This window comes from Penaeus chinensis, chromosome 6, assembly GCF_019202785.1.
Source record: "Penaeus chinensis breed Huanghai No. 1 chromosome 6, ASM1920278v2, whole genome shotgun sequence".
Classification (NCBI taxonomy): domain Eukaryota; kingdom Metazoa; phylum Arthropoda; class Malacostraca; order Decapoda; family Penaeidae; genus Penaeus; species Penaeus chinensis.
Genome location: NC_061824.1, coordinates 17,305,522 through 17,316,143, shown reverse-complemented (window position 1 = coordinate 17,316,143; position 10,622 = coordinate 17,305,522). Strand labels below are relative to the sequence as shown.

At 44.9% G+C, this 10,622-nt stretch overlaps 1 protein-coding gene across 1 annotated transcript in view; it reads right to left on the bottom strand.

The window, feature by feature from the left end:
* Nucleotides 1–369: 369 nt before the first annotated feature.
* LOC125026646 (solute carrier family 49 member 4-like) overlaps nucleotides 370–10,622 on the bottom strand; it is a 16,354-nt gene continuing 6,101 nt past the window's right edge. Inside the window, exons 4-9 of the mRNA XM_047615226.1 lie at nucleotides 4,677–4,805; nucleotides 4,451–4,580; nucleotides 3,243–3,342; nucleotides 2,602–2,788; nucleotides 1,720–1,902; nucleotides 370–569 (exon numbers count right to left, since the gene is read on the bottom strand). Of these exons, the coding sequence (XP_047471182.1) occupies nucleotides 415–569; nucleotides 1,720–1,902; nucleotides 2,602–2,788; nucleotides 3,243–3,342; nucleotides 4,451–4,580; nucleotides 4,677–4,805 (884 nt within the window). The 3' untranslated portion in view covers nucleotides 370–414. The remainder of the gene's footprint in view (nucleotides 570–1,719; nucleotides 1,903–2,601; nucleotides 2,789–3,242; nucleotides 3,343–4,450; nucleotides 4,581–4,676; nucleotides 4,806–10,622) is intronic.

Genomic DNA, 10,622 nt, shown 5'->3' with positions numbered 1-10,622 from the left:
CTATGAGACTCTGGGAAGACGGGGATGGAGTAAGGCAAAATAACTATAAAACTGATGTTGTATGATTTATGCAATGAAATCATATCGAGGGATGCACTAAATGATCAGGATGTTGATGCTGATGGCCATAGAGAAAAGAAGAATAAGACAGTAACAATTACAATCCTGAAAATAGTAAAATGATGGTAACGATAACAATAATGCTAACAATGCATTACAAATATAAATAATATTGATGTTGATGATGATACTGATCACTATGATATCAACATTAAAAATGATCAGTAATGGAAATTATGATAATAACTGAAAATAAAGGTGATAACTGAGAAAATAACACATCAAACATAAACAAATAAAACTCAAATGTAAAGCTCGATATTTTAAATCCAACCGATATACAATCTAGAACAATTAACAAGCGCGAGAGTCAGCGTCTCCGTCAAGGGAGCGACCCAGGCGGCGGCGGCGGTCGATGGAGGACCTGGCGTAATCCTCCCGCACCAGCAGGAGCGGCAGGGCGCACGCCACGCACGACCCCAGCAGGTAGTAGACCACCCAAGAGTATCCTGGCGGGGGGGGTCAGAGGGTCGTGTTCAGTCATTTGTTTCAGTTCGATACATAATTATGTTTTATCTTATAATCTTCCTGGAGATTGAGTATAGACACACACATGTCTAAAAATATATATCTGTTTTGGTGACATAATTACAAACACACATACAGACATATGATTGCATGAGCACGGGTGCAGATACACCTGCTTATACATATAAAATAAAAAGCACATTGATGCTGATACACCAACCACACATGCAGACACACACACTTGTACACACATAAGCATCTGGCTGGAAATGATCGCGGCTGCCCTAAAATATTGGGAATGATTTTATTAGGAAAGAGTTTTATGCATTCACGTAAGAAATAAAACAAAATATATATCAGACTTACAGCGCTATAATTGCTTCGCATACTTTCCATTAATTATATTTTGTGGGCAATATATAAGTAATCTTATAACGAAATAGGCACATAACACTTTTTTCTCTTAACCGAATGTCATTGCGCCTACAGCCTGCTATGTGATGGCAGCTGTGATCGAGGTTGTAGCCAGCGATTCTCAGCTTTTTTTTTTTGGCTGGCATTTCTATGTACCAACGATAGAAATGCCAGCATTCAATGAATAGGAATTTATATACGGAATACTGTATATAACAGATTAATCACTAATGTCTATATGCTTCATATATTTTCTTCAAACATACTTCACTGCGAGTCTAAGGAATTTCAGATAATTTGATTGCATGTATGCTGAGATATATCAACTCTATACAGAAATGACAGGCAGGCCTCCCTGACCTCACATCACAAATGATATGGAATAATACGCATGTGCATATAGCCAATATTAAGTAGATTAATTTCAGTAATTTCCAAATGAAGAGAGATTGGCAACTCCGACGCTGAGAAACGGGGAGAAATGCGCGCTGTTATTTTCGTCAACTTTTTTGTTTATTTCGCTCTGTTTATGATATGAGAGGGAACAAAAATTTGAGAAAATGTTATTGTTATTTATCCAATCTTAGACTTGTTTCCGTAAACTTTACCGCATTGCTACGTTACCAGATAAAATCACACTTCAATATCGTTAGAGTGGCAACGAATTTATTTAATCAGCTGTATATACGAAATTAAATTGAATAAAAAAAAACTTACCAATATTGGGTATGAAAAACAAGAAGAGAAAAACGGCGCCGGTGAAGTTAAGGACAGCCACCATGAAGCCGGTGACGACGCCCTCGGGGCACGGGTACGCCAGCTCCACCGCCAGCTCCACGAACAGGGGCGTCGCGCCAAAGTTCACTGCCATCCCGCCGATCACGGACGCGTAAATTTGCCCTGGAAGGAGGTAGGGAGGTATGAGTACTGTTATTATTATTACTATTACTATTTCTATTACTATTACTTTTATTATTATTATTACTATTATTGTTATTATTATTATTATTATTATTATTATTATTATTATTATTATTGTTATTATTATTATAATTATTATTATTGTGATCCACACCATCATCATCATTATAATAATCGTTATATAATCATTATTACTGTCACGGATACTGTTGTAATTATCCTTATTAGGCTTATCAGTTATCATGATTAAGGCCCCATTCAGGGATGCAACGACGACGGCCGCTCCTCTCCGGTCCCGAGCACGGCGCTGAAGGCCCGCGGAGGATAACGATGGCTTTCTGGCAATATGCAAGAGCCGTTTTACCGGTACGTTGTCTTGGTGCAATAGTGTCAATACCGGAGGCTAAATTAATTTTGTTTTAAGATAACCATGATGTTAATAAATATAACAATAATGAGGATGAGGATAATGAGGATCACCACCACCTTTATAACAATAACAACGGCAATAATAATGACATTAAAATTATCATGTTTAACATCATCATAAAGATGGTAACGATACAAATAATGATAATGATAACAATCTCCGGAAAACAACGTTTTCTTTTTCCTGGAATCGGGAACGAGCAAACCCCTAAAGAATAGTGCATGATAAGAAATGGCCCGGCGCATTACACTTGGCCGCGGGGATGGTGCCCCACGAGAGCAGGCAGAGCCAGTAGAGCGCCCCGACGGAGGTGAGCATGAGCGCCAGCACGCAGGTGAGGGCGTGGCCGTAGAGCAGGTCGGTGAGGCGGGCGGCGAGGAGGCCAGCGGCGGCCGAGGAGACCACGGCGACGACCCCCAGCCACGAAGCCTCTTCCTGAAACGGGAGGCACAGGCTGCAAACGCGGGGGAGGCTGCTTTGGGCCGCGCTGGCTCAAGAACAAGAAATGTCCTTTTTAAATCCAGCTCATCCAATTTCAACTAAACCTAACCCAACTAATATTCACCAATGACAGGAAATTCTTTCGTAGTTGCATTTTTTTTTTTTTTTTTTTTTGTCTAAAAGTGTATATTATCATTGTCACCGTAAATGGTACCACTGATAATATCTCACTATAATCAGCGCCACCATTACTATCAGAATCATCACTGCTAAACCATTTTTGTTAATCCCCTCTATATGTAACGTCACCATCGTTCTTGTTCTCTCCAGCAATAATTTCTCTTGCAAATAAACGTGCAAATCAACTCAATTACTCTTTTCTAAACAGACCACACAACCCCAATTACTCTCGCCATAAAATCTCACTCGCGCACATCCGGCCGCCCACCTGCTGGATGCCGAGGGAGGAGAGGTAATAGCTGAGGACCGCCTCCCACGGGATGCTGGACAGGCCGTACGACGCGAACACCAGCAGCGCGTCGCGGTTTCTGCGGAGGAAGGCGGCGGTTCACGCCTCTGCTGTCTCTGATTGCCTTCGCGTTTGTGTTTCTGTCTGTATGTCTGTCTGTTCGTTCGTTCGATCGTTCGTTCGTTCGTCCGTCCGTCCGTCTGTCTGTCAGGCAGGCAGGCAGACAGACAGACAGACAGACAGACGGTCAGACTGACTGATAGGCAGTCAGTCTGACCATCTGTCTGTCTGTCTGTCTATCACTCTGTCAGTCAGTCAATCTGACTTGTATGTCTTTTAGTCAGTCGAACTGTTTGTATAATCAGACAGTCAGAATGTCAATCAGACTGTCTGTCAGTCAGTCTGACTTTCTGTCTGTCTGTTTGACTGTCTATCAGTCAGTCTGACTGTCTGTCAGTCTGACTCTATCAGTCAGCCTGACCGTCTGTCTGTCACTCAGTCAGTCAGCCAGTCAGTCTGACTGTTATGTCTTTTAGTCAGTCGAACTGTTTGTATAATCAGAGTCAGAATGTCAGTCAGTCTGACTTTCTGTCTGTCTGTTTGACTGTCTATCAGTCAGTCTGACCGTCTGTCTTTCTGTCTGCCTGTCACTCAGTCAGTCAGCCAGTCTGTCAGTCGGTCGCTCACTCAGTCCAGTCAGTTAGTCTGACTGTATGTCTGTCAGTCAGTCTAACTGTATGTCTAATCAGACAGTCAGTCTGACTGTATGTCTAATCAGACAGTCAACTGTCAGTCAGCCAGACTGTGTGTCAGTCAGTCTGTCACTCAGTCAGTCTGACTGTCTGTCTGATAAGAACTACGTTTGATATTGTCATAATTTATTTGGTGATCATTATCACCTGTATTATTAGTATTATTGTCAGCTATCATCAACGTAATTATCATAATCTTTGTTATCACTCTTTGTATCATCAATTATATAGATCATTACATAATTTTTTATCATTAGCTTCATTATCATTGCGTGACACTCACATCCACATCAGTGCAAACAAAGGTAATAAACCGTTTGCAAACTTTTATTCAAACCAAAGCTGTAAACGTGAAGTCTGCAGTGTCAGCTGGAGGGCGTCTTGCCACCAGTGAACGGCAGCAGCGACTACAGCCGCAGGCTCAGACAGACCCACCTGACAATCGCGGCGAGGGCAGCGCGGTACTCCAGGCGGGGAGCGGCAGAGGTAATGGAGGGCGGGGAGGGCGGGCGGGAGGGAAAGTAGGCTACCGTCATCACCAGCAATGTTGCAGCTATACCTGCCTCTGGAACAAATATGTGCACATGTATTTTTTTTTTTTCTCTCTCTCTCTCTCTCTTTCACATGCACTTTATATACCTGATAAAACACTAGAACTAACCTACAGAAAGGAGTGTACTGACGTCACTCCTGATGTCAGCAGGAGTCGCCGCACCCCCCGGAGCCCGCACAACAAGCGGCTCCAGGTAGCTCAGAGCGGTACCCAGCTGGTTGGCCACGATCGGAACGGCTTCGAAGGAACAACACAAACGACCAATTTGATTAGTATGTGTATATGATGTGCAGGAACATATATAAACATAGAAAATGCGAACATTTTCGCGGAGGGACCTGCATACTAAGCACCAAGATGATGCTATAGGATGGCCATGTTCTTTTAATCCCGGAAAACAGCATTCCCAGCTGAGTCGACTGAGAAGGCTGACTGGGCGCGAACCCAGGGTCTTGCGATTGCAAAGCCAATGTTATACAACTAAGCTATCCCATTTCTCTCACTCTATACATATGTATACATAAACATATATATTCACACACATACACACACATAAGAATATATATTTATATATATATATAATTATCATCATCAGGGGGCTAACACCGACGGGGGTGCATGTCAGCATCCACGATTTGATTCCAGCAGCCACGGGGGTCCCTCATGGCGAGTCTCCAGGCAGGCAATCGGCCCATCTCTAACTCCTCACAAGACTGGTTGAGCTGTCCAAGCCATGAACTCCCAGGTCGTCCCACGTGCCTCCTCCTCCCAGGATTGTCTCACAAAGAGACAACCTGATGGGCAGGGTCATCCACAAGAGAACAAGCTAGGTGCCCATATAGTTTGAGTTGGCGGTCCCAGATTATGCAAGTAACAGGTGCCATGTCTCTCACAATATAGCCATCAATTGGACACATGGTCCTGCCAACTGTACCCCATGATCCAGCGTAGGGATTTGTTACAAAAGACATCAAGATGAGACTCCAAGGCACTAGATAGTGTCGAGGTTTTGATTCCATACAGCAATATTGGAAGTATCAAGGCTTTGAAGACTTGTAGCTTGGTACTTCTGCCTAGGTAACGACATCTCCAAATGCTCTTGTTGATCAAGTTCACGGCTCCTGCTGCCAGGCCAATCCATCTACTGACTTCTTGGTCTGACAGCCCAGAGACATGGACTACGCTCCCATGCTATGTAAAGCCCTCAGTGACTTCAGCATCCTCACTGCAAGAATGTTTTGACTGAGGGGTTCCCCTTAATAAGCCCCCAAAGTTCTGAATCTTGGTCCAGAAGACCTCTAGGCCCAAGGGCTTTGCCTCATTGCTAAATGCATCAAGAGCTGCCACCAGTGATTCCAGAGACTCAGAGAGGATAGCAACACCGTCGGTAAAGTCAAGGTCTGAGACCTTGCTATTGCCTAGTGTTGCTCCACACTGACTTTGCCCATTATCCAGTCCAGGGAGGTGTTGAAAAGTGTTGGTGCAAGGACACAGCCTTGCCTCACCCCTGAATTAACAGGGAAGAAGTCCGACAGGCCCCACACTTTACAGCACTTTCAATACTAGTAAATGGGCTTGCTATTAAGTTAATAATCCGTGTTGGAATTCCCCCAAGTCTCAGGATCTCTCATAGTGATTCTTGATGCACCGAGTCAAATGCCTTCTTGAGGTCGATGTAGGCTGCAAGCAACCCACGACCGTTCCGCATTTACTTGAAGCACTGGGATACTGTCTATTGTGTGCTTGTCAGGAGTGAATCCAGACTGCTCCGGTCTCTGGTGCCTTAGTAAGTGGTCATGGATTCATTTCAGAAGAATGTGGGCGAAAACCTTGACTGGTATACCGAACAGTGTGATGCCACAGTAATTGCTACAGTCCCATCAATCCCTTTTCCCCTTCAAGAAAGGGATGACCATACCCCTCAACAGGTCAGGGAAAATGGAACCAAACTTCCAGATGGCATAGGTTCACCCCCAGCCTTTAGCAGTTCAGCATAGACATCACATATGCCTGCAGCTTTCCCACCCTTCAGCCTAGAGATCGCCATCCTAACCTCAGTTATGGTAAGAGGTTCCTCACTGATGGGTGATATTGTGATGCCACTTGTGTCCAAACTAACTGCTGGAGGGTCTACCTGGTACAACTGCTCAAGATACTCACCTCAACATTCATGAGCCTCAACATGATCTGAGATAATCTGTCCATCTAGAGACTACAGTCATCTGTGAGGAGGGCTTAGAGTTCAGTTTTCTCAGGACTTGGTAGCCAGGGCAGAGGTCATTTACCAATAAATGGCCTTAAACCTCCTCAGCATGGTTCCTGATGAACTGTTCCTTGCCCCTTCTCTGCAGTGTCCGAGCCCTATGCACCAAGGAACGGCGCAAGTCCTGAGTGACATTCAGACGAGCCATGTGACACACTTCTGTGGCTTCTAAAGTCTCCAATGAGATGAAATTCTGTCTTGCCCTCAGGCATTCGCCAATGGAGTGTTTTGCACTTGAAGGACTCCCACAGAGGTTTTTGAGTTCTGTGAACCGAATCGTTGGGCTCACTCCTCCCCCTCAATCTGTCCAAGTGAAACATCCTACAATAACCACTGGAGGGACGCGGAGATTTGAAGTGGACCCGTAGGGTTTCCCTCCGCAATCATTTCCATATATGTTGGTAGCTACCAGTTTTTTATCTGAAAGGAGGATGACTGGAAACACACACACACACACACACGCACATAAATATATATATATATATATATATATATATATATATATATATATATATGTATGTATATATATATATAAATACATATATTTACTTATTTATATTATAATTATATATGTATATAAGTGTGTGTGTTTGTGTCTATATATATATATTTATATATCATGCATATAAACATATAGATACATACATACATACATATAACTACTGTATATATGTAAGATATATGTGTATAAATATATGTATATATAAATATATATATATATATGTATATTGTATATATGTGTGTATAACCATATTTACATATATATATATAGCCTGGCTTGTGGGGCAAAGCCCCCGGGAAACCCACAGGTGGATTATGGGACCTACAACAAGCCAAACCCCTCTATATGGGGCGGCGACGGTAGGGGTGGCAGAGGTGGCGGCCACCCGGAGTGACTGCCTGAGGTTAGACCTCAGCAGGCGGTGTGTGTGTGTGTGTGTGTGGGGGGGGGGGGGGCTTGGAACGTCCGTTCCTTGCGACAGGACGATCGGTTACCACTTCTGTCGAGGGAATTGAAGCAGCTGAGAGTTGGGGTGGCTGCTCTCTCAGAGGTGAGACCTAGCAGCAGCACAATTAGTGTGGGTGGCTACACTTATTACTGGTCGGGCCACAGCAATGGCCACCATCTCCAAGGAGTAGCCATAGCCATCTCAAGCAGACTTCAACCCTCGGTAGTAGAGGTCCCTCCAGTTACCTCTACTAATGAGGGTTACTACTAGCTTCATATCTCTTATTGCTGTTTATGCTCCTACGAATGTGTATAAACTTGAAGTCAAAGAGATGTTTTACACCAAAGTCGCATCTGTGACAGACAGCTGTCCTTGGCAAGATGTTCGTAATGTTCTGGGTGACTTCAATGCGGTATCTGGCTGCTATCGAGCTGGCTACGAGATGTCTGTCGGTCCTCATGGCTCAGGTGCTGATGCTGGCGGCGAGAATTGCCTCCTTTTCCATGACTTTGCTGGGTCCCAGAAATTGAGGATTTCTGGTTTCTGGTATCAGCGTTCTGACCCACATCGTTGGACTTGGTACAGCGATATGAGTAATGAAGCTAAGGAGATCGACTACATCCTTGTTAGGTGTATCGGAGCACCGAGTTCTGTGGAACTGATCATAGATTAGTTGTGGCGACTCTCCGGGCCCACATTAGAACCCCCCGCCACTCCAATGAACACCTGAGGGTGCTTCATGAGGACAGATTAAGGAAGGGTGAGTGCCCTGGGGTTTGCCAAGGATATCTCTGGTCGTTTCACAACACTTGAGGGCCTGATGGACTCTGTTCTTCTATGGAATACCTTCAAGCGTGAAATGCTTGATGCAGCCCAAGAATTGATTGGTGAATGTTCAAGTGCATGACAGAATTTCATCTCACAGGAAACACTAGAAGCTACAGATGCTTGTTGTGCGGCTCGATTTTCAGAGGACCGCAACTTGTACTGTTCCCTGGTGCACAGGACTAGGTCACTGTTGAGAAGGGATAAGGAACAGTTTATCAGGAATCTTGAAGGGAGGTCGAAAGCCATTTCCTGGTAAATAACCTTCGTCCGGCCTACCAAGCCCTGAAAAAGCTCAACTCCAAGCCCTCCTCACAGACGACTGCAGTCTGCTCAGAAAATAGCCTGATAATCTCAGATCCTGATGGGGTGCGAGTGCGTTGCACTGAGTATTTTGAGTAGTTGTATCAGGTTGATCCACCAACAATTAACTTGGGCATGGGTAATGTTGAGATTCTTCTGCCAAACCCAAGCTGAAGAGTGGTAAAGCAACAGTGTTTGCAGCATCCCAGCTGAACTGTTGAAGGCTGGTAAAGAACCTATGGCAAGGGGCTTGCATGCTGCCCTGTCTGCCATCTGGCAGACTGGTACCATTCCCCCTGACCTGCTGAGAGATGTGGTCATTCCTCTCTGGAAGGGGAAATGGGATCGATGGGACTGCAGCAATCATCAAGGCATTACACTTCTCAGTATACCAGGCAAGATACTTGCACACATCCTACTGAAACATATCAGAGACCACTTGCTGAGGCACCAGAGGCCAGAGTAATCTGGATTCACTCCTGGTCTACAATAGACCATATCCAGGTGCTTCGAGTCATTGTATTGTGCCGTCATGAATTCGGACGTCGGCTGCTCACAGCTTACATCAACCTCCGCAAGAAGGCATTTGATACCATGCATCGCGAATCACTCTGGGAGATCCTGAGAATAAGAGGAATTCCAACAAGGATTATTGGACTAATAGGAAACCTGTATACAGGCACTGAACGTGCTGTAAAGTGTGGTGGGGGCCTGTCGAGCTTCTTTCCTGTTAGTTTAGGTGTGGAGCAACTCTGGGCAATATCAAGGTTACTGACCTTGACTTTGCTGATGTTGCTATTCTATCTGAATCTCTGGAAACCCAAGTGGCGGCTCTTGGTGCATTTAGCAATGAAGCGAAGCCCATGGGGCTATAGGTCTCCTGGACCAAGACCAAGATCCAGGATTTTGGGGGCCTACTAGGAGACCCTGTGCAGTCAGTACGTGCTTGTAATGAAAACATCAAAGTCACAGAGAGCTTTATATACCTCAGTAGTGCAATTCATGACTCCGGGCTCTCAGAACAAGAAGTCAGTCGATGGATTGGCCTAGCAGCAGGGGTCATGAAATCTCTCGACAAGAATATTTGGAGATGCTGGTACCTGTGCAGAAGGACAAAGCTACGTGTCTTCAAGGCCCTGATACTGCCAGTTTTACTATATGGTAGTGAAACCTGGGTGCTATCTTGTGCTTTAGAACCTCGTCTTGATGCCTTTCGTAACAGATCCTTGATCATGGGGTACAGTTGGCAGGACCTTGTTGCACCGTGAGACCGGTATAAGACATGTTACTTGCGCTATCCGCGATCGCCAACTCAGTCTATACAGCCACTTGGCCACTTGGGCAGATCGATCAAACCTGGCTTGAGGAGCTAGAGATAGGCTGGGCCCCTGCCTGGCGGCTCGCCATGAGGGACCCTCGTAGGTGGAAGCGAAGGGTGGATGCGGCTTTGCGCCCCCGCCGGCGTTAGCTCCCAAGTGATGATGATGATGATATATATATATATATATATATATATATATATATATATGTATGTATATGTATATTAGTATGACAGCCGCGATGGTCCAGTGGTTAAAGCATTGGACTCTGACCCTCATGGTCCCGACTTTAATTCCCCTTCGCGGCAGTCGTAAAAATGCCTGCGCTCTGACTGCTGGCTCGAGCCCGAGAAAACGACATATCGCCTTGAGAAGTCATAATGCATATAACCTC